This window comes from Mus pahari, chromosome 1 (assembly GCF_900095145.1).
Source record: "Mus pahari chromosome 1, PAHARI_EIJ_v1.1, whole genome shotgun sequence".
Lineage (NCBI taxonomy): Eukaryota > Metazoa > Chordata > Mammalia > Rodentia > Muridae > Mus > Mus pahari.
The window spans coordinates 104,352,326-104,378,616 of record NC_034590.1 but is presented as its reverse complement, the minus strand read 5'-3'; the positions used below and the strand labels follow the sequence as shown (position 1 = coordinate 104,378,616).

Sequence of the window (26,291 nt, the reverse complement as noted above, 5' to 3'; positions counted from 1 at the left end):
GTCTTCTAGATGCTCAGCTTCTCCCAAACTAATTAGATTAGCAGCTGATAAACCATCTCTGGTCTCTCATATTGGAAGGGAAAGAAGAAGGGAGAGTAGCATCAGAGGGTGAACAAGTGGCTTGCCTCCAAGAAGGTAAAATCCAGTGACCAGGACAGTAGGCAATTGTGGGTAGGGAGCGTGACACAGATGGAGATGCAAGGAGATATAAGTCCAGGAGGCAGAAGGTAGATGACAAATGGAATGTCTGAAGAGGGTTCCTAACTGTTCTCCTGGACTAAGGGGAGGCCTGGTTGCCGTGCATTTTGAGCATTGTGTTGGTCTTGTTCTTGAAGAGAAAGCAGAGCTTGCATCTGCTACTGCTCCCACCCAACAGGGGCTCATCCATGCAAGCTCCCTTGCCTGAACTGTGGGTTGACCATGTCTGCAGCTGCGGCCTCTGAGCTGGAGGAGGGAAACCGCTCACCATAGACAGTCCCACCTTGAATCACTTGAGAACATTAAAGTAGGAGGTGGGAAAATCATCCCCAAGTGCACTGTGTCACAGGGGCATCTGAGAGTCAGGAGGGCCAGGGTTCTGCAGCAGCTTCCCTCAGAACATTCTCACCTGTGGCTAAGTGAGCAGGGAGGCTGAGCCCTTCTTTGCCCTTTCCCTTGGGTTTGGGCTTCAGCGATGAAAGCTCCTATAACTGACAATAAGCCCCTTCATTTAGAGATATGTATTATAAGGCATGGTGAGGATGCAGTGACAACACAGAGAGACAAAATGCTAGGAGATGACAGGACACATGGTTCTAATGGATGTACAAGGAGGCCCACAGGCTCTGTGTAATTAACCTCTAACAGTGGCGCCAGCTTCATACCAAACACCACAAACATCCTTGTGAATGAATCCTGTGATACATACTCTCTTTTTCTGTACGTATGTATGTATGTATGTATGTATGTATGTATTTAAAGAAGTGTATGGGCAGTATGCCTGCATGTATGTCTTGTACACTGTATGCATGCAGTGCCCTCAGAGTCCAGAAGAGGGCATCAGCTTCTCTGGGATTGGAGTTACAGTCACTGTGAGAATTGAGAGAGCCGGGAATCAAAGCCTGGTCCTTTGTTAAGAGCAGTCAGTGCTCTTAACCACTGAGCATCTCTCCAGCAAATTAGTGACATACACTCTCGTTCTGCATGATGTTCCTGAAAGTCTTCTGGCCTCAGAAGGTAATAAATTGTTGTTTCTAGATGATCCTCCACACTTTGATAAGACCAAGAAATTCTTACCTATTTGCTTCTTAGGATATCAGTTTGGAATTAAAACTGCTCAGAACATTCCGGAACACACACATACACACTGCAGTTTATCATAATACGATAAACTTGTTTTTGAGACAGGGTCTTTGGTAGTCGAGGTTTGCTTCCAACTTGCTATTTAGCCAAGGATGACCTTGAATTTGTAATCCTTTTGTATTGACCTCTCAAGGACTGAGTTTGCATGTATATACCACAAGGTCTGCCTTTGGCAGGCTGAGAATAGAACCCAGGTCTGTGCCTTGCTAGACTAGTACCCTAGTAACCCAGCTACATCTTCTGACCAATTCACTGGTTTGGGATTTCAGGACTTCCAGTTAAAGGAGCAGACTCTGTGTGGGTTAGGCAGCATGAATTTCTGTGTAGCTTTCGTCTCTGGCTGCCTCTGCCTGTGGGAAATCTCTTTTTAAAATGGCTATTTTCTCCTTTGCAAGACTACCTTTTGTGGCGAAATTCTGAAGCAAAATCTAAGAAACCAATTTATACCTAATTGATTCCTAAAATGAGTCTACTTTCTTTTTTTTCTGGGGAAGCTGAACATAAGGACTCATTATAAACCCTTAATATATACATCTGTTCTGTCCACACAGAAACTATGACGCAAAGAGCATCTGTGGGCAGCAAGAAGGCCACAACNCCCCCCCCCCACACACAGCCCCTAACACAAGGCTTACTTGAAGGTTCTGAGCATACTGGTGCTCATGGAACAGTCATCCTTAGTCAATGAGACATACTCTCATCAATATCTCAATCTGTGATGGCAGACTTAGTGATGCAATAGGCAAATGCAGTCGTATATTTTATAACAGCAGGAGGTACATCAATGGCTTGTTTATTACTGCAACAGAATTCATGAGAATTCTTTAAGCAACTTAAAGAGGAAGGATTGTTTGGGTGTGGCCTGGAGGTATTAGTTCATCATGGTGGGGAAGGTAGGGTGGCAGGCTACTCCCAGGTGATAGGAGGGACATGGCAGTAGATATACTCAGCTGGGACTTCTCGAACCTCTGGTAGGTGATGGGATGTGGAATCCAACTAGAACCCTCAAGGACTAACCTTATACCCTGACCCCTGCAACCTACTTCCTCCAGATAAGCTTTCCTTTCCAAAGCTCCCACAACTTCTTCAAGCGTAATCATCAGATGGGGCCTAAGTGAGCCTGTATATACAAAGCAGGATGACAATAGACCTAGCAACAGCTGAAGTTACTGGGCAGCTGAAGAATTCAGAGCAACCACAGCTCAGCTAGAACATCTTCCAACCTGCCAGCCATAGCATGCCATCATTTCCTCCTCTAGGTAGCCACTGTGGGGATCATCACTGACACTGTCCCTAGAGACACCTAACCACCTCACAGTGCCGCTTGTGGCTGAGCTCCAACCTCCTCTACACACTTTTCTGTCTATCTGATTTTACCCATGGACCCCAAACCCAAACTTTTCATTCTCAATGATGCCGCTCCCATATTGCCTGGCAGATTTGCAGTGACATACTTTAAAAATAGGAAAAGGGGGTTTTAATCTTATGGATTTACAATAAGATAAGATTTACAGAAAGTTTTTCTGGACAGAATTCCCAAAGATGTAAGAGCACACCTGGGGAAGGGGGCAGCGGGAGGCATGTCAGGCAGGAACTCTTGCCATCTGCTGTTACACAGTCCCATCCTACACAGCCCCTCTGGCTTCTATCTGGGTAGCAGTCTATTTACGCGTGCAGACTGTCCTAGTCAGAGTTACTGTGACTGTGATGAAGTGCCATGAGCAAAGGCAACTTGGAGAGTAAAGGGTTTAATTCACTACAGTTCCAAAATCACTGTTCTTCATCCACAGCTGTGAGGGCAGGAACCTAAGCAGGGCAGGAGCCTGGAGGCAGGAGCTGATGCAGAGGCCATAGAGGGTGCTCCTTACTGGCTTGCTCTTCATGGCTTACTCAACCTACTTTCTTACAGAACCCAGGACCACCAGCCCAGGGATGGCAGCACCTAAGATGGGCTGGGCCCTCCCCCATCAATTGCTAATTAAGAAAATGCCTTCCAGCTGGATCTTATGGGGCATTTTCTCAATTGAGGTTCCTTCCTTTCAGATAACTCCAATTTGAATCAAGTTGACATAAAAGCTGCCAGCACTCAGGCCCTTTCCTCAGCCAGATCCCAGCAGCCTCCTGGGTTAAAGACATAAATGGGCTAGCAATTAGAATTGGGAGAATATGGGTCCTAAAGGGCATTTTAGAGAGTGGGAGGGACAGAGTCTAGATTCCCCAGGTTTGGTATTCTCTCCCTATCCACCAGGCCAAGCTAGACATCAGGGAGGGCCCTGAGCCTGCAGCAGGGTGCTCACAAGATCAGATACTCCAGTGGAGCTCGGGCTCCTTCCTGATATATGGCTGGGCCTGGTGGTATATCTACAGAAATCTTCTTCTACCCAGGAGCATGGGCATGTATCCCAAGGGCTAATGAGAGACATGCAAAGGGAAGAGGTTTTAGAATGCCCTCCTCCTGAAACGTGTGGACACATCACCTTACATAGACAATGCAGTGTCTTCCAGAAAGCCCTTTAAAAGAGCTGAAAGTATATATAAAACAGAGAGCTGGGCTCTATCAGCCTACTGTATGAGGATAGAGCAATGGAGTGGCCTAGAATACTAAGATGGGATACAGGGATAAAAGGATACATAGGAACAAACGGGAGCCTGTCTTCAGTCTGAAAGGTGTGCCTGTAAGGGTGGGTGATTAAGAGCATTTCCCATCTGAATTCCCAATTCACTGGCCAAAGCTTACCACCACGTTAACGGTGGGGGCTACTTTCCAGTAAGTCCTAGGTAGGGCTGGGAGACCTGTATGCAAGAATACTTAGTCCCAGTGTCTGCTTTTCAGCTGCTAGGCACCAGGGAAGACCCTGAACCTGTAGCAGAGTGCTCACAAGACTCTGGTGGAGTTTGGGGTATATGCTGGGGAACTGTCCTCTGTTCATGATAAAGAAATCTCTTTCCCGAGTTTATTTAACTCTGATCAAAACAAACACAATCCCCCACTGCCTCTCTGGGGGGGGGGGCAGCAGGGACTAGGAGGTCCAGATGAGGAACAGCGGAGGGAGGGAGATGCCTGCTCTGACATGTCCACAAATCATAGGGATGCAACAGAGCTGATAGGCAGTCAGGCACTCTCTACTTTGTCCCTAGGCCAATAAACAGGTCTGCGTTTCAGTCCTTATTTGAGGGACAGACTCCTGATGGATTACAAACATAAAAAAAAAAAAAAAAGACAACCCACAAAAGGGAAACCCTCATCCCTAGTCTCCCCAAAGACACATCTGCAGGTGAGGGGGCGGGCGCCTTGCCCTGATGTCCACTCCTTCCATCTAGGGTATTAACTACCCAGCAGGGTTTCCTACAGAGGGCCCCAATCCTGAAGAAGAAATCAATAGGGTCCCCGCGCCCGCCTGAGGTGGCTCCTGGGTAGACTCAACAAGTTCCAGGGGCCCCGCAGCGCCGCCTGCAGCTCAGAAACCCTAGGACGTGGCTGAGGAGCTCCGCGCACAGGCAGCAGCCAGCGGCTGCCTCCAGCACCTCCTCCTTCTCCTCCTCCTCCTCCTCTTGCCCGCGATCCGGTTCTGGCTGGAGGGGCTCCTTCACGCGCCCGGCCCCCGCCCCACGCACGCGGCCTGGCCCGCCCCCGCCCCACCCCCGCCCCACGGGCCCCGGGGCTCCGCCCGCCTCGGTGGCAAGCGAGCGCACAGGCAACTGGCGCGCAGCTCCGGGTGCCCTCTCTTCAGTCCTCTGGCCGCTCGGTTGCATAGAGTAGCCGGGACCTGGTGCCTCGGCCAGGACTCCCCTCCCGCTCCCTCCCCGTCTCCGCCCCCTCCTCCCGGCCCCGGCTCCCGGATCTCGCCGAAGACAATTGCAGTAAATGAGGACATCTGAGGAGCACGGAGCCGGGTGGCTGTGGCTGGCTCCGCCGCGCCGCGATCGGGCGAGCGCGCGGGCGTCCCCGGAGCCGGCCGAACCACTGCCTCCCCGTGCGCGTCGCTGAGCAGGAGCCGAAGGGACTCGAGCTGCGGCGCGGGGGCCGGCCGGGCCGGGCGGGCCGGGCCCGTGGCAGAGGAGGGGCCGGGCGGCGGGCACGCAGCTGGCCAAGTCTCCGGAGCCGAGCCTCCTTCAGCGCGAGCTCGGAGATCCTTGCCGTGGATGCTCTCTGCCCCGAGTGCTCCGTGCCGCGCCAGGCTTGCCAGGGTCCGCGGCAAGACATGCCCGAGCCAGGCGCTGCACCGACCTCCACTTATCAGTAAGCAGCCAAAGGTAAGCAGAACCCAGCATGCCCTACTCCTGCACCCCAAGCCCTCTGTACTTGACCGCTGGCAAATGGGCGCAGACCCTGGCTCTTGCGCACGCAATAGCCCCTAAACTGGCTTCGTCTAGGTCCGGGACGGCGGGTGTAGCCCAGTGTAGACCCGGTGGCGGGCAGCGGCGGGGGTGGGGGGCGAGGTTACGCAACTGCATCTGGCAGGACCTAGTCGCCCAGGGGCATCTGGCAACTTTGGCTACAGTCTTGGAGGAGCGGGAATATGATGTCTATTCTAGACAAACGCCACAGCCTTGTGAGCACAGGACATCCTTGGCCAGGCAGAACTGGGCGGGAGGGGGTGGTGGGCTCTGGGGACGACCATCTCCCCGGAACGTTCGAGGTTTTGAAAGTATTATTCAAACTAAAGCGAACTGCCAAGTACAGTACAGCTGATTAACTTCAGGGAGATGGGGGGAATAAGTCTGAGCAGAGGGGCCCTGCCGCCTGCCGTTGAGCAAAGACCGAAGCAGGAGAGAAGGCAAAAATGCCCACGTGAAATGTTGGTCTTCTCTCTTGGTTACTGGCATAGGCACCTTCTCTGAGCTGGGGTCTGCACCCGCTGAGCTTCTGGGTGCACATGCCTGACCTGCACAAGCGTGGGAAACCAACCTATGCTGCGGATCCTCGGGAGCTAGTGAGGGCAGGAAAGAGGAATGAACAGGGGCCAGCCCCCAAGCAGGGGCAGAGACTAGAGCCCAAAGTCAAGAACAAGACTCTGCATCTTGCTTGTTCATGCTCAGGGTTCCAGGCTGGCATCTCTGCTGCTTGAAAAAGAAAAGGAGCCTCTCCCTGTGACCTCAACATTCTACTACCCTGAAAATATGCCACAAGGAGATGGAGCCAGTGATAAAGGGATGCCAGAAGTGGGGGAGGAGAGGCACCCCTGGAGTAAATGAGGAAGAAAAATGGGTGCCTTTTACTCTGCAGATCAGGGCTCAGGTCCCTTCCCCTCTCTTGGTGCAGGCCTGGGGCTGGGGGACTGGCTGTCCCATTGGACTCATGAGCTAGAGGCAGCAGGAGGAGCAGTTTAATTTGACCTTGTCTGCTTGGGTGCTGAAATTCTGCCGAAGCATCCCGAGGTGAAACTGGCAAGAGTGGGAAGGAACTTTGGGCAAGCCCTGCCTTGGCTAAGAACCCACGAGATCATTTCAGAGCACCAAGTCAAGGGCTAGCACAGGGTTGAGGTCAGTAGCTTCAAGTCTTTCGCTTAGAAAATGACTTGGGGGGGGGGAGGACTTTTTCACAGCCTGATCAGGGCTTGATCAAGGTTACAGAGCTAGGAACCTGATTAAAAAATACCATTTGGATCATAAAAGCTGGATCACCTCCCATGAGTAGTTCATAAATAAGAAGGCTACTGCCTTATGAAGCTGACGGTAAAGGCTGAACAGACAGTAATCATTGCACTCCGCAGAGGCGGAACATGCTGGGTTTTACTATTCATGGTGTGCTATTTCTTACACTCACATCCTGTTGAATGTTACTTTTCAAAGTTCATATTTATCTTTGCAATTTTTCAAAAGCATGATTAGCAAACGTGCACAAAACAGCTCAAAGGAGGAAAAAAAATGGAAGGCTTGCCATCTGCATACCTTTCCAGATATTAATTTACTGTCTGTGTTTACTATCGACGTGAGAGGGTACTGCGCTCCAGGATGGGTTTATAGAATTTGAATTTGGTAGGGAAGAAGCCCAGCGTAGCACAGCAGGATTTGGTATCAATTATGGGAGCAATTGAGTTCTGTTTTCTTCATTAAATTCACCTTTTCCTTTAAAAGGTGCTGATTCAATTTAATTTTTATTAATCTGATGCAAAGACCTCTCTTTAAAGACAGGATGTCCTTGAGAAGCAAAGCAGGTCTTAAGGTGACAACAGTGGCCGTGATTTTCTCGTTTATTATCGTGATTAAGACACTGGGGTTTTGACATAAATCAGGTCTATTATTCCACTGAGAAACATAAATAGTGGTTAAGAAGCAGGCTAATAAGGCAAGCACTAGAAGGCTCCGCATGAACCTTAAGGAGGCTCACTGAAGATCTAGTCATCCTGCTACCTCAGTTTACCATAGAGAGCTCCTATGCTGTCACAGTTATTTTGCCCCATGAAGAGGCAATTTTTGACTTTGGTCTTTCCTTTTGTAGATAAAAATTTAAGAGCTACATAAATAAAAGAAAGGCCTGTGCAAGACAGGCCCGCATCTCCAAGGCAAAGCCGTACACAGTGGAGTTCACAGAAAATACAGATACCAGCTATCCTGTGAGAGGCTAGGTACTTATCCACATCGCTAGATATTTGTATCCTCCGGTTTGCTCCACTGCATGGCCGCCTCACTGAGAGAGACAGCTACTGAGCTCCCTTGTAGAAGCAGAGTCCTTGCGTTGGCCAGGCTACTTCTCAGGCAATAAGGTTCAGAGATGATTGGAGGCATAGCGCTGTGAAGCAGTTCTCAGGGCAGGCCTTGCTGTAGATGGACAGGAATGGAGTCTCCAAAGGCCTTAATGCTAACGCTCTGGCCCAACCCACCAGGCACCTAAGCAGATGCATAGCAGAGAGGCTGTTAAAAGATCATCTGAGGCACCGAACCAATTATACAGAATGGAGGTGGCTCATGTCCTCCAGGGAATGAAAGGCCATGGGGACTCCTAGACACAAGAAGGACTGTTTTCCACAGCTCCTTCAGAAACGTGACAGCTGTGTTTATCACTCCTGGACCCTTTGTAACTCCAGAGACCTGTGTTCTCCAACCCCAAATTAGCTGACATAATTTATGATGTGGAACCTTCATATTTGATTTTAATATTTCATGGCATTATGGAGTGGCTTCAATATTTTAAAGCAAAATTTAATATGATTGGTACGACATGACAACACACCTATCTCCATGAAGTTCCAAGATGTCTGGAGAAGCCCTTATCCAAATTTAAATTAATCTACCTTTATGTAAATACAGTAAAATATCATGACCTTTAATCAATTCACTTAAGGTGTTTATCTTATATCTTGAGGACAGAATACAGATTTGTATAGCTCTGGCAAATTCACACAAACAAGTTGTCTGGATGGTGTCGCATACTAAGGCATAGAGGGTTTAGGTTTGAACCTCTCAACCATGTCTGGGGAGGTAACTGTTTCAGTCCCTGAAGGCAGAAGACAGGGAGATGTCTCCAGGCAAACAAGATCCTGGCCTCAGATTGAAAAACAGCAGAACTTCAGAGACATCTCCTTGTGGTCCTCAGTACCTGGATCCTAAATCATCAGGATATTCAGCATGAATTGGAGACTCAGTTCAAGCTAGGCATGGGAGAAAAACAAACTTGAATATAGAGAAAGTAGAATTAGGAGACAAAGAAAGAGTTATGTTTCTCAATCACTCTGTAAACCTCTTGGAGATGACACAGCTTCACAGGGATGTGGGGAGAATTCTCTTTGCAGTAATCATTTGGATATTGCTTTTGCAGAATATGGGAGCTAATAGTTTAAAGCACTGCATACTCATAGCTATGTCCAGTGGCCACATCATCCTGGGACTAGGAAGACAGAGAGAAACGACGAGAGAGAAGCTCATCTGTGCAGAATGGACATTCACAGAAGTTCCACTATTTTAACCACTGAAGAAACAAAAAGAGACAGTGATATTAACAGTATGTCAGAAGGCTCCTTAAAGTTTACATTGGATTTACTATGGAAAATTCCAGTTCGATCTTTGATAATCTAGCCTAGGGCAAAAAATGAAAGCAGCAAACTTCGGGGTGGGGGGTGGGGGCGGGGGAGCTGCAAGAATGTCGAACACATCACAAACAGCTTTGCAAATGAAGGTTGATTTCTCTCCACTTCAGTAACCCACAGAAGCAACAGGGCAGGCTGATGCTGTGGCCTGTCAGCTGCTGGGTAGAGGAAAGTCTTTGAGGAACAGCAGACCCATTGCCAACTTTGTGTTTTGAGTCTATGTCACCAAGTGACATGTATAGCTTCTACATTGTTCTTGGGGAGTATCCTAAAATGCTCAACTGTCCCTTTTCAAAATCTCTTTCACCGGTTTGCAGCAGTTAGATTCTAGATAGCTCGCAGAATCGGCAGCTTGTTTCCTGAGATCTGCTTGCTTATTTTTCTAGTGTTTTTAGCAATTTTGGAAATTGACTGGAACTATAAAGACCAGGCTCTTAGAAAGAGGTGGACATAGGCAAGGTAGATAGATGAGCAGATGGCAGACAGGACCAAGGAGGAGGAGATTTTTAAGACTGTACAAGGAAATTGGGTCCAGCAGAAAGAGAAGAGGTGACTAAGATGTGGCAAAAAAGAGAATCAGGGTGGGAGGATACAGAGTAACACCTTGGCTGACTTCAAGGGTCAGGGTGTGAGAGAATGCTGGGTCCAACATGTACATACCCAGGGCTTGAGCCAAGTGGTGTTGCACGGAGAGAAAGAGACACCAAGAATGACGGGCAAGAATGAAAAGTGATATTTGGCAAAGCTTTAGGTTTCAGAATCACAGGTTGAAGCCACTTTGAGAAAACCAGAAGGCCAAGGTGGGCCTCATGGGATGCCTGTAACAAGAATGTATGTTATGAGAAGATGAAGTGTTGATATCCAGACAGAAGTCAGAGAGAAGGAACCAGAGCCCAGCTGAGAAGGTATGATAGGTGAGAATTGACTAGGGCAAATGGTGGCTGGTAGCACTGAGGCTGGATAGAGAGGCAGGCAACTATGACAGAAATCATCAACAGTAGAATCCTTGCAACATGGCACCTGGTAGAGGACAGATTAACATTCGGCCCAGGGAGGGCAAGTGGTTCTAATGAAAAGAGAGCCAGCAAGGGGGGGGGGCAGTGTGTGATGATTACCTGGAATGTGAGTCTGTTTGTTTGTTTGTTTGTTTGTTTGAAGTCACTTCTAAAGCATCAAGAATGCTTTCGAAGAGGGAAGAGAGGGGGGGATGGACCTGGTGACTTGCAACTCAAAGAGCTCCTTAAAGGAAGAAACACCCGAACTACCGAGTAACAGGTGCTCAATGAATATTTAATGAGGCCATTAACTGTAAACCTAGTCAGTAACTTTGCTGGAAATCCAGGGAATCCTGGATGGAAGAACTCTTCTTGCCTTTTTTTTTTTCCCCTTAAGAGAGGGACAAAACACCATGATAAAAGGTGATGAAAGGAAAGACAATTGTCCTTAAGTCTAACCTTACCTTGTTTAGAAAAGAAAGAAACAGAGGAGCCAAGGGGCTGGGTTTCCTCTGCTCAGCTCATGATCAGGATCTTCTCTGTTAAAAAATTCACTGGGGTAGAGACTGAGATTTTAAAGGAAGAATGCCTTTGAACTGACTAACCTTGAGAAACAAACCAGGGGAAGAGAGAACAGAACACTCCCTGCCTTAATGTAGATGAAAGCTCCCGCACCCAAGAGCTGACATTCCTAATCCAAGGGAATTTTTGTTAGAGTTCTACCAGCTTGGAGAGTTCACCAGGCCAGGCTGAGACACTCAGTGTCTGCCTCCATACCTGGAACCTAGAATCTCAGTTTGACATTGTGACACCTGACTTCCTTGTTCTCAGTGCCAGACCCGTGGATTTGTCACCGTGGTTTTAAAAGTCTGTAGAAGGTGGTCCATACAGATCCCTTCCTCTCTCCCCTATCTTCCACCTTGAAACCATGTAACACAAATGGCTACATTCCACTGATGATGAACTGGAGAGTCCTACAGCTAGAACCCCATATCCAGGATTTAGTGACCCAAAGAGTTGCTGGCATGTTGCAGGTGGAAGCATGGAGAGTTGGGAACTTCAAGGCTACCAGCTTCTTATTTAAGCCCTCACTTCCATTCACTTTGCGAGGCCATTTAGGAGCATGGTGTTACGGGTTCTCCCAGCCAGTTGTCATATGTGGCTGTTTGAATAGTGGTTGTTGGTTCAATGACTTCACTAAAATAATTTGTGCCTTCATTTAACTCATTTTAGTTCTGGTATTTGCATGCCCCTTCACAGGTATTCCATTAACTCTCCTCTGAGTGCATCTCCACTTACTGTGTCTATCAGAATCACTGATGTGGCAAATTTATCCAGGGTTATGCAAAGTGATGACATCACTGAATCTGTGCAAATGTGACCCAGTCTCACTCAGCAGGGTTGACGCCTCATGAGGTGTGATCAAGTGCTAACACAGACACACACATTAATAATAAATTTAAAAATTAAAGTAAAAAAAAGAAGTAGAAGAAATCAAGGCAACAGGGAAGAGAAATAGCAGAAGGTACAAGCTAGTGGTGTGTCATCATAACTGGACTCTCAGAAGGATCTGAGGAAGCCAAGATGGTGGTGCACTGAGAATTTTTCAGGCAAGTGGATCTCTGTGAGTTCAAGACTAGCCTGGTTAATCAAAGCAAATTCCAGGAAAGCCAAAGCTATACAATGAGATCTTGCCTCAAAAACAAAAAGCAAAACAAAATCCAACCTATATATAATGGTCAGAAGAGTTTAAAAATACATAATCTCTCCCAGTCTCCACCCTCTATACACTGCTTTACCAGGTTAGGTGGGAACTGAATATATGGTCTCATTTTTCTTTTCTTACCTCCTAGCCCACAGTGCGCCATTGCCGAGGCTTTGGCCCTCAAGGAAAAGGTACACTTTTTCCCTTCTGCAAGAGGACAGCCTTCATCAGCTTTTCCTCTCCTGCCAAGCCAGACAACTTGCTTTAAACTCACACTTGTGCATGTGTGCGCGCGCGCACACACACACACACACACACACACACACACACACACACACACGCCGCCGCCACCACCACCACCACCACCACCAATACTCAGGTCTCTTCCAAAGTTTCAAGAAAGGCAACAGGGAAAGGGTCCCTGAAGGATGGGTGAGATCTCTATTTCTCGTGTATCCCTACATCTGCAGGGACTCCTGCCACCATCAGCCCTGCTCACTCCCTGCCTGGTGCTCAGGGACCACACAACCTTTTACTCTATTGCTCTCTCTCTTCTTGCCATGATTTTTGTAAAAATACCATGGAGGTCTGAAATGGAGGCAAACTCAGGACTATCACCTTGGTCGGCCCACTAGACTGACACTTCAGATGTCTGTATGTGAAGAGCTGTATACCCCAGTTGCCTGCCTGGCCTCGGTTCTGCCCCAGAATCAAGTGTCAAGTTCTATTCTGGGTGGACAAAGGGTTGGTACATCTCTAATCAAGCTGCCAAAAACCTGACAGTGAGGCTCAAGGCTACCCACGTTCTCTATATCTCCCTCAGGTGCAAAGCAACCAAGAAATATCATAGTTCAACCGCCCATCATTATTGAGTGCTCATTCCTGTCAGTATGTCCCTGTCTCTGTTCACCAGTGTGTCTTTCTACTCCTTACTCTTTGTCCTTCTTTTTAGGCCTGCCATCCCCACATTTGTCTTAGTATATAATAAAAGAGGAAAATTATATAGTCCTAAGGACCCATGGTACTTAGTGAGTAAAAACATACATCCACCGGTCACATCCAGGGTATGGAAAATGAATGGGATTTTATCCAATCCTTGATGGACCTCTGGACACCAAGGTCCACTCTTGTGTTTTGGACCCTACAATGTTGTTTTCCCCTCAAAGGCCAGCAGTACCTCAGCTATAGCTGGTTAAAGCCCAGGATTATGAAAGATGCTATGCTCTGAAGTTTGTATATGAGTCGGATCCATTGAGATGTGTGAATTAAATTTATAATTTATTTGGTAACTACTATATCATAGAAATCATTGGGGGGAAATATACTGTTAGCAAGTCAAATGTCTGCAAGGAATATATCATCAAGTCCCCACTATGCATTACAATTAAACACAAAACTTGCCCCATTAGTAGGTCATCTCCTTATTCTTGTGAGCATGCATGCCGTCTCTTTCTCTTGCATCAGTGGGGGCGGAGGGATGTTGCATAACTCCAGGTAGTGGTTTCTTCAAACTTAATGAAAACTTGTTCTTTCTTTTATTCCTGCCCAAGCTTTATTATACAGCCAAGATTCCCCCGGGAATGCAGACAGAAACCTTGGAAATCACTCATATTGCACACTCATCCTACAGCTCCTTGACCAGATCATGGAAAGGGCCTCTGCTCCAGAGATGATGTATATGTATATACAAATCAGTCAGCAAGAATTGAAGGATGGCAGGGCACAGGGCAGGGACATCAGGCATCCTTTACTGGGGCTTTGCCCAAAAACTTAGGTTTAGGAGAAAGCACATTAGGCTGCCTCCTGCATGTTTTCAAGTGCAATTGCCCACAATCCCATGAACACTCTTGGCAACTGGTCCCTTAAAACTCCAGGATGACACATTGCTGAGGATTATACCTCATTGTTTTATGAGTACCAAGAAGCATGCAGCAGGGTACCTGCTTACGTTGAACATGCAGATACCTGAAACTGCCAGAAGCAAGATGAGGTCTATGCCATCTAAGAGCCATGAACCTTGAGTGGTGGATGAGTTACAGCCCTGGGAAGTGAGCTAAGGGAAGGAAAGGTACACAGTAGGGATGACCACAGTGTGTTCTCAGGATGGGGTAGGAATGTTTGAATTTCAGTGTTGGGGATTCTTGCCAAGATGGAGGAGGAACAGGGTAGGAAAGAGTAAAGAAGGCTTTAAAGAAAACAAGACTTGGCTGCTCAACTGGACTTTGCTTAGAGCCTCCAAGGACAGAGATGGGAAGTAGAAATGGAAGGTAGGCTTTGGGAAAGGCTCAAAGACTAAGATGAGAAAGGCAATAGTATGGAAAGGGGGCCAACTGGAGAAGCAACAGCAGAGAAACATGGATATTAAGTGGGTGGTAATTTTTCGATAGGCAACATTGAGTTGAAGTGGCCATACTGTTAGCGGCACAGGTTGCTGGAAGATGGTACAGCAATCCAAGTAGGAGGTGGGGCTTTGAAACCCTGCATGCTAGGTCCAGAGGCTGTCTCTAAGACCAGTTGCCTTAGTCCAAGTTCAGCTAAGGCAACCGTGGCAGCTGAGTTTCTAGGTTGAAGATGGACCACACTCACCACCTGTCAAGAAGCACCACAAGGCCTGCCCAGTGCGGCAGAGATACTGAGAAGACTGATGCGCACAAGGCATAAACCTTCAATGTGGAAGACAGAATGTGAGAGGCATGTCTACAGTCTCACGGTGGAAAGTAGCAGCTGAGTTTTTATTATGAATAAAAAAGATGACATTAACGGTCAGTGCTGGTCAAGAAAGGAAATGAAGATTCGACTAGCCTGTATAGAATAGAAGAGAAAGTAACACCAGGATTCATGACAGATGAGATTTGGTTTAATAATAATAATAATAATAATAATAATAATAATAAACAAAAATTATGACAACTATTGAGGTGACACAGTCTAAAAAAGTATTCTCTGTTTTCAGTTTCTCTATTCTCTCTCTTTCCCACTGCCAGACACAATACTTTCCTTTTCTATTTTTTTTTGTTTGTTTATTTGTTTGTTTGTTTGAGAGAGGTTTTCTCTTTGTAACCTAGGCTGTCTTAGAATGCAAGAGATCTACCTGCCTCTGACTTCCCAGTGACACCATGCCAAGCTTGTAATAATATTCTTAACACTGAAATTTTGCCCTTTGCAGACCTGCAGTGTCAGTCATTCTGGTCAGAGTATTCCTTCAGTTTATCATATTCCAAGCAATTAACTGTGTACACTTAAAAGGTGTGTAAGTGAGTATGAGCATGAGCATGCACATACATGTGTGTTTCTGGGATCAGCTATACATACAAGTGTAAGCAAGCACCCAAATGTGTGCATGTGAATGCAAGAGGTCGTCCTTAGGACCATCCACTTTGTTTTCTGAGATATGGTTTCTAACTGGCCTGGAGCTCATCTATTAGGATAGGCAGTCCCTGTGCCCACTTGTCTCCACTTCCACAGTGCTGGGATTAGAAACCCACACACCACTTCTGGATTTTTACATTTGTTGTAAGGATCAAACTCGGGCCCTTGAAAGCACTTTACCAGCTGAGCCATCTCCCCAGCCCTTAAGTCTTGTTTAAATTGACAAAACAATCTCCAGGGCAGTGAGTAATTTCTGAGGTCACCCTTCTGTGCCATCAGCTTCAAAGGAAGGGAGAAGGTTCCTCTGCTTTATATTGTGAATTATGCCAGATTAAAGCACCCCCTGTCATTTGTAGCCCACGAGCCAGAAGGCCTTCAGAATTCAAAACAGAGTATCTTTCCACATTAGCCTTTGGCCAACAAAAACTATGAAAGCTGGCTAGGTCTCATACATACTACTAGCTCTGTACAGCCAACGGACCATCCACACGCATTCCTGGGGCAGGACATTTTCTCTGCATCCAGAAATCAGCTTATAAATAGAAGTCGATTATAAGAAGAACTCGTGGCTCTTTCTTCTTGGCCAAGCTGCCGCTGCTGTGAACCCAGACCTATTCAACCCCCTGGCCCAACCAAGGAGAATACAGCCGTGGAGAGGTGGGGATCCTTTTGAGGCTGAGAGATAGGGGCCTGTATGGACTTGCCAGAAAGGCAGATTGTATCTTCAATTCTAAATGACTTCTCTTGTATGGGATGGTTACTTCTGCGAGGAAATCCTGCCCTGAATGTCCCTGTATGCTGCTCTGGGGTGACAGTGAAACAGAACAGGAAGGCTTCTGCTTACAAGAGGCACTTTGAAGCAAAGGAAGGAAAAGTCTGTCTTCTGCCTGGGAGTTCAAATAAATCACGAGTGGAAACATGTTAAACCAGTTAAAATGTGCACTGGGAAGAAGGTTTGATGGGTAAAGCACACGTGTGCATCACAACATGGAAGATCTGAGTTTTGATCCCCTGCACCTGTGAGTTTTATTTTAGGTGTGGCAGTACATGTCTGTAAATCAAGCCCTGTTTAAGGTGAGGCAGGCCGATCTGGGTCTTGCTGGCCAGCCAGTCCAGACTCAGTGAGAAACTCTGTCCAGGGGAAAGTAAGGTAGAAGAAAAACTTAGAAAACATCTGAACATCAACCTTTGCCCTCCACACAGGTCCATGAGATGACGACACAGGCATGGATGTGTGTGCCTGCTCATGTGCGCACACACACCCCTTCAAAAAAGTTTGGATTCAATACAATTAAAGGCAATGGACTCTCCAAGTCCATCCCAGCACATGTGCACCTATTTTTATGAGAAGAAGCCACACATAAGATCTAAGAAAGGGAAGTTGCCTCTTTACTGTTGCACCAGTTTTTTTTTTTTTCTTTACAAACTCCAATCTCTGAGGAGCTCCAGGTGGCTATCTGATGAGCGCTTCATTACCTGGAACCTACACAGGGAAAGTAGGATGCCTGCTATAGCAGCAAACTTTTGCCCACGAGCAGCATTCTGAACAACCACCCGACCTCTCAACTTCTCTGGGACTGGCATGCCCATTCGGGAGGTGCAGAGACAGGAAGATGGGTTCCTTTTACAAAGCTGATTGAACCTGGGTTTCAGAGTCAGAACCTGGTCTACCTAACTCTTTGGCCACTACTGATTGCCAAGCTGGCTGTTGCAGTGGGAGCAAGGTGGGGGTGGGGTGTTGTTTGTTGATCAACATAACACCCCATTTGGAGAAGGCAGGGTTTCCAGCTGATTTTTCACAAACATCCTACAATTCTGCTGAGACCTTAATACTAACTCAGATTCTGTTTGGATCATGGGTAAGCAAAGGGTAATGTTTTTGATAGAACTTAAGCAAAAAGAGAGCTTCTTCTAAAGAGTAGAGAAAAGGGGGAAGTGGATAAACGCCTGCCTGCCTTCCTTCCTTCCTTCCTTCCTTCCTCCCCCCCCCCCCCCCCCACCCAAGACAGGGTTTCTAGACCAGGCTGGTCTTGAACTCAGAAATCCACCTGCCTCTGCCTCCCAAGTGCTGGGATTAAAGGCATGCACCACCACTGCCCAGCTAAACTGTTCTTTAACCTGGTTCTCAATCTCTCTAATGCTGTGACCCTTTATTACAGTTCCTCATGTGGTGGTGTGCCCCAAACATAAAAGTATTTTTGTTGCTACTTCATAACTCTAATCTTGCTACTGTTATGAACCATGTTTTCTCATGGTCTTAGGTGACCCCTGTGAAAGGGTCATTTGACCCCTCCCAAAGGAGTTGTGACCCATAAGTTGAAGCCTCCACACCAAAGCAAAGTGTCCATGCCTGGATGAGGCACACAACTCACGCCTTTCTGCCCATTCACTGTGAACAGGACAGTGTGTGAGCATGCCAACAATGGCTCAAACTGTTGGTATTGACTTTTCCGAGGCTTTCTCTTAGTGAGGTGTGTATTCCAGTGACACAGAGAAGAACAGATCAGTGTCCCAATTCAGACAGGTTTTATTCTGCTCAAAGCCTGCCTTTTATCAAAAACAAAAACAAACCCTACTCCCAGTGTTAAACAAGAAAGCCATCAGTTCATAATGGCCCAGGTTACCTTTGAATATTCTATTCAGTAAGAGAGGTAGTGAATGCATTTAGCTGGCATGTATGCCCAACGCACTGGAAACCATTCCCAGCATCACATGAACTAGGCATAATGGCATATACCTATAATCCCAGCACCAGAGAAGTAAGAGAGGGAGGGAGGGACAGAGGAAAGGAAAGAGAGACAGAGACATATAGAGACACACAGAGACGAGTGAGGAGGAGAGAGAGAACCAGAAGAACAGAAGCTGAATGTGTCTTCCCTGATTTCCTTCCTCCCAGAAGCCAGGCTGCTGTCCCTAACACAGCCCCCTCACTTACTGCCCACCCTGGAAAGGCATCTGAATCTACTTAGAGTCATCCCTTTTCAGTCAAAGCTGTAGCCTCTGAAGAGGAAATGATTTTCTGGGGAAAAAGAGCATCTCCATGTGTTACATTAAACTAGCCCATGTACTGAGACACAGTCCAGCATCTATCTCTCAACAGCTACCTCTGCCTCAAGGTTCAGGAAGGTGAACTGGGTTTCCACATTAAAGCTTTCCCTGCAGAGGAGTCCCTGGAGTGAGGGAGAGTCTACCTCCCTTCCCCACTGGGAGGATCCATGTTAAAGAAGAGCTTATCCACTTCCCCCTTCCCCCCACTCCTAGGAGCCTAATGCACAGGCGTTCCCATAGCATATGGAATAAAATGTTGACCCAATTAATCTTGAACTGCAGCCAGCATCTCTGGCTCCAAGGTGCCTCGACCGCAGGAAAGCCACTGGGAAGCCAGCGCTGTCCTGTAGTTCCTCTCTACACTCGTGGGATGGCTTGCCGGCTTTTAGGCTATAGACAGTGATGGAAGACCCCAAGGAAGGTACTTTCCCCACAGTCCCACCTGTCAGAGGACCAACAAGGCACACATACCATATTACAGGGACACATATGAATCCTGGGAAGTATGAGACACTTGGCGGTGGCAGAATAGAAGCAAGTCTTTCCCATCAGCTGATGAAAGCCCAGACTTCCTGGAGACTCTAATCACAGAGCTCAGGGCAAATCGATTTGATTATAAATTCAAACCAGTGGCAATTTTCTTCTTCGTAGTAATGAATACTGGCATGGTCTGTTAATTCTTCCAAGATATGTGATCATGACTGGACATACAAGTTCTTATGTGGTGTGTATACACCTGGACATACACGCACACACACACACACACACACACACAATTATAACTTTAAAATTCAGCTCTCCATCAATGTGATCAAAGAAGGCCTTTGGTTACTGCTGGTACCCCAACTTGATTCTTTCGGGGAGTTTCTCTGAGAGAGGGTTTACACTTACAAAGCCTGCTGACAGGATGCTTAAGTGGAAAGGTATGGTGGCAGCATTGTGCCCCTGTCCACTGTCACCCTCAAATCAACTGTGTCCCTCTCTACTGTCACCCTCCAATCAAAAGACACTCTTCCTAAAGGCAGTGTTTCAGTACAACAGCAACAACTTTGCTTTGTTTCCACCCAGGAAAACTTGGTAAACCATTTTCTTTCCCTTAACATTAGCTCCTGTTTTGTAGAGATATTAAACCAACCTTATAATTATTATTTTAATGGTCACAGCGAGTGAGCATACACCATCATTTACTTGACTGTTTACCTGTTTTTAGAGTCACTTCCCTTTCTCACTCCTTCAAATTGAACTGAACATTTTTTTTTAAATCTATGGTATTAATTTAAAACAGTACAGAGACGGATGACAGGGCATTGCTAATCTAAAACTACAGGGTTTATATATTTACAACTCATATTTGATTATGAAATTTAATTTGGGAGAGTAATTAAGACATTTGTATTCTACACAGCTCCCCAGCATCTAGACCTGCCTGAGCTCAGCAAGCCCAACCATGACTTGTCACTTTCCAGAGGAAATATAAGTTCTGGACTTCCACTGCTCTACAGATAAGAGACTCACCCAAAGGAGCGAAACCTCTAGCTCTATGGGGTAACTTACCCAAGGAAGTCATTTTATAACAAGTCTTACAGTCGATTCAAACTTCAGAGCAACCCTTAGTTTGTATACCAATGACAGGCATGTTCCAGGACTACTGGAGGTCTTCCATGATCCACATCTGATAAAGAATATTGGAATACCAGGAGAGTGACTAATTGATATTTCAGATGCCCGATATTTTATTATTGTTATTGTTGCTGTTGTTTATTAAGAAAGGGCCTTGCTAAGTAGCACTGGCTAGCCCAGAACTTGTCATGTAGACTAGGCTGGTCTTAAACTTGCAGTGATCCTTCTGCCCCTGGCTCCTGCATGCTGGAGTTGCAGGGACATGCTACTGTGCCTGGCTGAGCAGATACCTTTTCAAGTCCACTGTGCCAAATGATGGATTTTTCTGCTTAGGGTATTTCTTTGATGACTGTCATTCAAAGGGACTCAGGGTGCAGACCACCAGCTGTGCCATTCAGAGTCTCCACATATAGTCCCTGTCTAGCAATGGTTGAGTCCCAGCAGGCAAGGGTATCCTGAGGGACAAATGAGAAGATGGGAGGGAAAGGCACAGGCACAGGCTGGCATTTGCTAGCACAAAGAATTGTATGCATGGTGTCTAGTCTCTAGAGAGATGGCTCAACAGTTAAGTGTATGTACTGATGTTGTAGATGACCCAAGCTTGATCAGTCTCTATCACAGGCAGCTCCCAAAGTCCTCTAACTCCTATTCCAGGGGGTCCCAATGCCTCTAACCTTTTTAAGCATCTCAACTCAAGTACACATACATGAAATTTAAAAGACAATATAAATAACAATCTTCAAACCTGCCCAGCAGGCACAAGACTCTAGCTAGGGCCAACCCCCAGGACTGTCCTCTAAAAGAAAAGGACTTACTTATTAGTTGTCACTGTTTTCACTAATAGGAGAATTGTGTTTTACATACTTAGCAACTCCGTAAAGCATGAAGAGTTTTGTTTTTGACTATTTTGCTTTTACCACCAGCAATTAATCCCTCTGATTTGTTTTATGAGTCTGATGGTCAGGTCCAGCACTCAGCAAGCCAGTGGAGTGATGTAAGAAAATTATTTCAGTTCAGTTCCTGGCAAATCCTGATGATGAATAGTGAGGCAGGACAAACCTACTCAGACACACATTTTTCAGGACTGGCAGGGGAAAGGCTGAAAAATTACTAGTAAATTGCTTTTTGTAAAAATGCTCTCTCTTTCAAATTTCCCCTAGTCTGAAGGTCTCCTTCAGAATGATGGCACAATACATTCTGACACACCTAGATGGCAACAAAGCCAAAGAACAGATGCAGAAAACAATGAGGGTTAGGATTTAATTTTCTTATTAAGTCCCCAGTTTCCAATACTCTTGCCCACATCAACTTCTTCTGAGTATGTGCCTTTTACCCATTGGGATAAGTGTCCCTGAAAGATAGCTATTATCTGTACTGGCAGGTTTCCCTGACCCACCCTCCAGGCATAATCCCCTCCTCCAGTATATGAGCTTTGAAATTAATGTTATCATGTCTCTGGCCCATTCTATTCCTATTCCTCCTCTCTAAAACTGTCCCGAAGGCTGAGTTTCAGATTACAGAGGCCCACAGCTATCCCCAGCACCTACTTGGAATCCTTGATTCTGAGGACACAACTCTGGGACAGTGGCATAGAAGCCTTGGAAATATATGGTTGGAAAGGCTAATGCAGGGTTGTCACAATGGTGAAACTCACTTGGCGACATTGCTGGTTGTCACACCGTGAGGAGAAGCCAGGACTGCTGCTGGCTGAGGCTGCTGAGAGCTCACACTGTACAGAGCCCTCCAATGTTATTAGCAGGTCATCTGCCTGATGGAACTCTGGAGCAGCCACAGCGTAACCCTGGTCTATAGAGTCGGAGAATGCAGAGATGGCTTTAGATATAACGACCCGTTAGTTTTCAGCATTATTATGAAGAATTGGTCATTGGATTTGCCTCTGAGTCTTCCATGCTGTAAACAACTGTGGGGTCTTGCAAGGTGGCAAAGACCAGTTTAGCCGAGGTATAACCCACTGCAGAAAAGGAATAGGTCATGTAATAACCCTAAGTCATGGGCTTGGGTTCTCTCTCTTCCTCTCCCTTGGCAAGCCACTATGCCTACTGGCTTGACAGGAGAGGCACTGGACCTGTATGTTGGATATGTAGGTCTGTTGGCAACACTGTGAGCTCAGCCTTTGGTGGGACAGGGCCTTCCTGGGCTATCTCACCTGCTGTGTGAGCTTGAACAAGTGGCACACCATACCTCCGTGCCATGGGAATGGTGACACCAACTGGAAGGAAATTAAAAATCTATCACATATTCCTGTCCTCATCTGCATTTGCCTCTCTGCAAATATCTCCGCTGCCAGGGTATATCCCAAGAGTCTCCCCCAGGTCTCTGGGCAAGGCTCCTGCCCACACTACCACCCCTGTCACCATCGATAGCGGGACAGCGCCTCTGCATCAGTGCAGAGCTTGTGTTTTGTTGACCCTGGGCTGGATAACCAGTTTTTACTGACCTTGGCTCATCTCTGTGACTTTGCATTCCTGAACACTTGGGCTTTAACACCTGAACCTCTCGTATACCCACATCCATCAAGCTGACAACTTTATCCTCAACTGTCAGGAGTCTGGCAACAGCTACTTCACAAACAGCATATTTAGCTCTGTCTTCTGTTTGCTTTTGCTTTGTCAAACCCAGAATTGAACCCAAGCCCTCATATATACTATGAAAACATTCTACCACATTTTGAAACAAGGATCCTTAAACTGTCCTGGCTGCTCTTGAACTCACTCAGTAGCCAATTGAGCCTTGAACTTATGATCTTCCTGCCTCAGCTTCCTACATAGCTGGAGTCAGAAGTTTGCACTGCCAGGACCAGCTTCCCTGTATCCTTTTGCTTCAAGTGCAGCTCCCAAGAAAGTTCTTCTGTGTGCATTAAGCAGCTGCGAATCTGCTTATCTAATAAAGGGAAGGCACTTACCCTCCTGGTATTCCCCAGAGAATCACTGGCCACCTGCATCTCTTTAGCTGCATTTAATAGCTCAGCCCAAGATGAATCTTCATGATTAACAAAAAGCCTCCTGATTTTATTTTCTTTCAGCTTTTAAATGCTAGAACAAATACCATTGTTGTCCATTCCCCCCCGCCCCCAGGGGTTGTGATCAAAACACAAAATTTTATTCTAGAATGAATAATTTATTTTTTAAAGTAATTTCCAAATACCATTCTCCATAAAATCATAGAAAAGAGATGGTATTGCTGTTTTTGTAGACTCAGGGAAACCCACAGAATGTTCATGACTGATGTTTCTGGAAGCCACACTCCCCACCATGACTTATCTCTGTGCAGGAGTATGGTTGGCTCCCATTAGAGTCCATGTTGACTGACCCTAGTTCGTGCCTGCAGGGCCATCCCTCTATGTATGTCTGTCTGCTCAGACATAGAGGGACCTAGAATATTCATTAAGTCTTTAAAACTGTTTGATTCCAGTAATAGATTAATCACGTCATCCTTTAAAAAAAAATAGTAAAAATCCTAAACTAAATAAGTTGCATTTGGTAAACCATCTGCCTACGGAGCAGAGACACACATGTGAAAAGATAATTTGCAAATCTGACGCGGCAGAGTCGTTGAGCTGCTTGATGAATATAGTAACACAGGTTTGTCTAATGGGGAAACAAGCATTACTATCAAACGAAAATCGAGTGTATCCCACATGGAAAAAGTAAGCAGGCTTTAATATCGAGAAGCAGTTCATGCTGTGCCTGCCAGCAACTCCCCGCCTGTCTGATTTTCCTTAACATAAAGGCCGACCTCACCTGTTTAAAAATAATTAGGAAGCCGGCAGCTGTGATTTGGCTGGAAGTCCATTCGGCCTCGTTTGCATGTGTGCTTCTGACCCACTGATGCCTCTGTTGCTGTCTCTGCATGCAGGCACCATGGTCAGCAAGGACTCCGGCAGATGCATACTCACGACACCAGAGCGGGAAGTGGAGCCCGCTGCCTGCCTGGCCCTGGAGATGAGATATGCCCTCGACCCTAACCGGCAGATCAAAAAGCGAAACAAAGCTCTGCAGGTGCGCTTTAAGGATATCTGTGAGGCCCAGAATGAGCAGAGAGACACACAGTTGTCTTCAGGACCTCTGGGGGAGAAGCGAGAGGCCAAGGCTGTGTCCTGCAGGGTGGCCTATCGTAAGTATATGACAGTGCCCGCGCGCCGATCCATTCCCAATGTCACCAAGAGCACCGGTGTGCAGACGTCACCAGACCTTCGCAAGTGTTACCAGACATTCCCACTGGACCGCAAGAAAGGCAGTCTCAAAGGCCTGCCAGCTGCAGATGCCTTCAAAAGCCAGAACAATGGGTTTCTAGCAGATTCAAAAGAGAAGAGCGAGGCGGGACCCATGGAGGACCCTCGGCCTTGCAGAGCAGGAAGGATTCACAAGACCACCGCATTGGTTTTCCATTCCAATGAGCACGTGAATGCACTGGAGCAGCCTTCTGGGGTCAACTGTGCGGAGCTCTGCAAGACTCCAGATGTGCTTGGCTACCCAGAGGCTCTTTTGCAGAACTCTCGGCCTCCCTCTGAGGACCCCATCCACCAGCTGCAGGGGAGAGCTAAGCTTGACAGGGGCACCCTGGACTCAGAGGAGCCCGCTCCACTCACCCACGGAAGGGTGTTTAAAACCGAGGTCGCCACTGTGTATCCGCCTGCCATCAGTACCAGGGCCCCTGAGCCTGGTTTGTCAAACTCTGCTGCTGCCAGCCAATGGTCTCTCTGCCCTGCAGATGAGGAGCAGAGGCGAGCCGCCCACCTCAATGGGCTGCAGGCATCCACAGGCTCTGCTGTGGCCTGCTCAACCCCGGTGCAGTACCTGTCCCCAGAATGTAGTGAACAGCCCCTGCAGAACCAGCCTAGCCCCACAGCTGGGGTAGGGGAAGAAGAACGCCAACAAATCGTGCCTCACACAGAGGTGGTAGACCTCAAGGCCCAGCTGCAGGTGATGGAGAACTTAATCAGCTCTAGCCAGGAGACCATCAAAGTGCTGCTGGGAGTTATTCAGGAGCTGGAGAAAGGAGAAGCCCATCGGGAAGGGTATGTATAGCCACTGCATCTTACTCCCTGCGGGCTCACCACTTGCAGGCCCAGCAGCAGCCCCGATGTCCCATCCCTAAGGAGTCTAATGCCGGTGGTTTTTGTGTCAGGGCTGCAGTCTGAAGAGCTAGCTAGTTACAAGGGTCACAGGTGTGTTGAAGGCCAGGCTTCCTGGCACACTTGCCTCTGATATTCATTTGTTGGTTAGTATTTACCCATCTGGCCTTGGGTTTCAATCTCTCCCTGTCTATTCAGGGAGCTGCTGGGTCTTCCTTGTGATCTTTTCAGATTGATGTTTCTAGTCTTGATGAACTGTAATGTGCATGCTGGTTCAAAATATTTAAATAAGAGGCCACTTGCCTCTTAGGAGTCCCATTATAGAAGACAGCATTAGAGCAAATCAGACAGCACCGGGAAAAGGAAATGCTAGCGAATGATAAATGATGTCATTGGGATGGGCATTCTGGACCATGTCTCCTGTAATAGACAGTCTTTGGTTTTCATTCTTTTCCAGGAGCAAACAGAGGCAGAACCCCTCTGTAGACAAGCCCGATCTGTAGGTGATTAGGAGGTACCCGCACCCATGAGTTGTTCTGGGTGTCCGTTTGGCCTACAAAACAGTCCAAAAATCAACAAGGGCTTGTTGGACTTGACCAGTTGCTGATCATCCAAGTTAGGAAAAAACATCTCCCCCAGCCCTCACTGTAGGCAAGGCCGACAAAGCTGGTTCTGTGCATCTTCAGACAGTGCCCATGGCTCACTAACATTTTTCTTATTGGCCAAGCGTTCTCTTGTACAGCCCTTTGGACCATCTAACCCACCCTATGTTCTGGAGATTGGATGTGAGGCTGTGTTTTCTTGTCTATGTAGCTGGTCCCCTTTATTCTGTGGGTGAAGTGACCTATGAGTGGTGTGACAAGTTGAAACCAAGTAATACATTGTCACTGTAGCAGAACTCACTGGACTCAGAGGACTGCTGTGGTTGAATTAGACGACAGTGTTTGATTTTTGCAAATAGTGAAGAAGAAACAGCCTCTGCCTTCCAGGGCAGGAGGTAAAGCTAAGGCACTGGTTTCATTAGCAAGTCACAGAGGTCAATAGGAACCAATCCTGAACTTTGATATAACTTGTAATAACTGGATGTCACC

General features: G+C 47.0%; 2 protein-coding genes across 4 annotated transcripts in view; one reads left to right on the top strand and one right to left on the bottom strand.

Annotated features, from left to right (window-relative positions):
• Positions 1–26,291, bottom strand: part of Dock1 (dedicator of cytokinesis 1) — a 503,515-nt gene that overhangs the window by 227,995 nt on the left and 249,229 nt on the right. The window lies entirely within an intron of this gene.
• Insyn2a (inhibitory synaptic factor 2A) overlaps positions 4,876–26,291 on the top strand; it is a 56,061-nt gene continuing 34,645 nt past the window's right edge. The window contains exons 1-2 of one of the 2 annotated variants that reach the window (XM_021220226.1): positions 4,876–5,595; positions 23,982–25,143. In XM_021220226.1, the coding sequence (XP_021075885.1) occupies positions 23,987–25,143 (1,157 nt within the window). In that variant the 5' untranslated portion in view covers positions 4,876–5,595; positions 23,982–23,986. The remainder of the gene's footprint in view (positions 5,596–23,981; positions 25,144–26,291) is intronic. The other variant, XM_029539021.1, reaches the window with a different exon arrangement.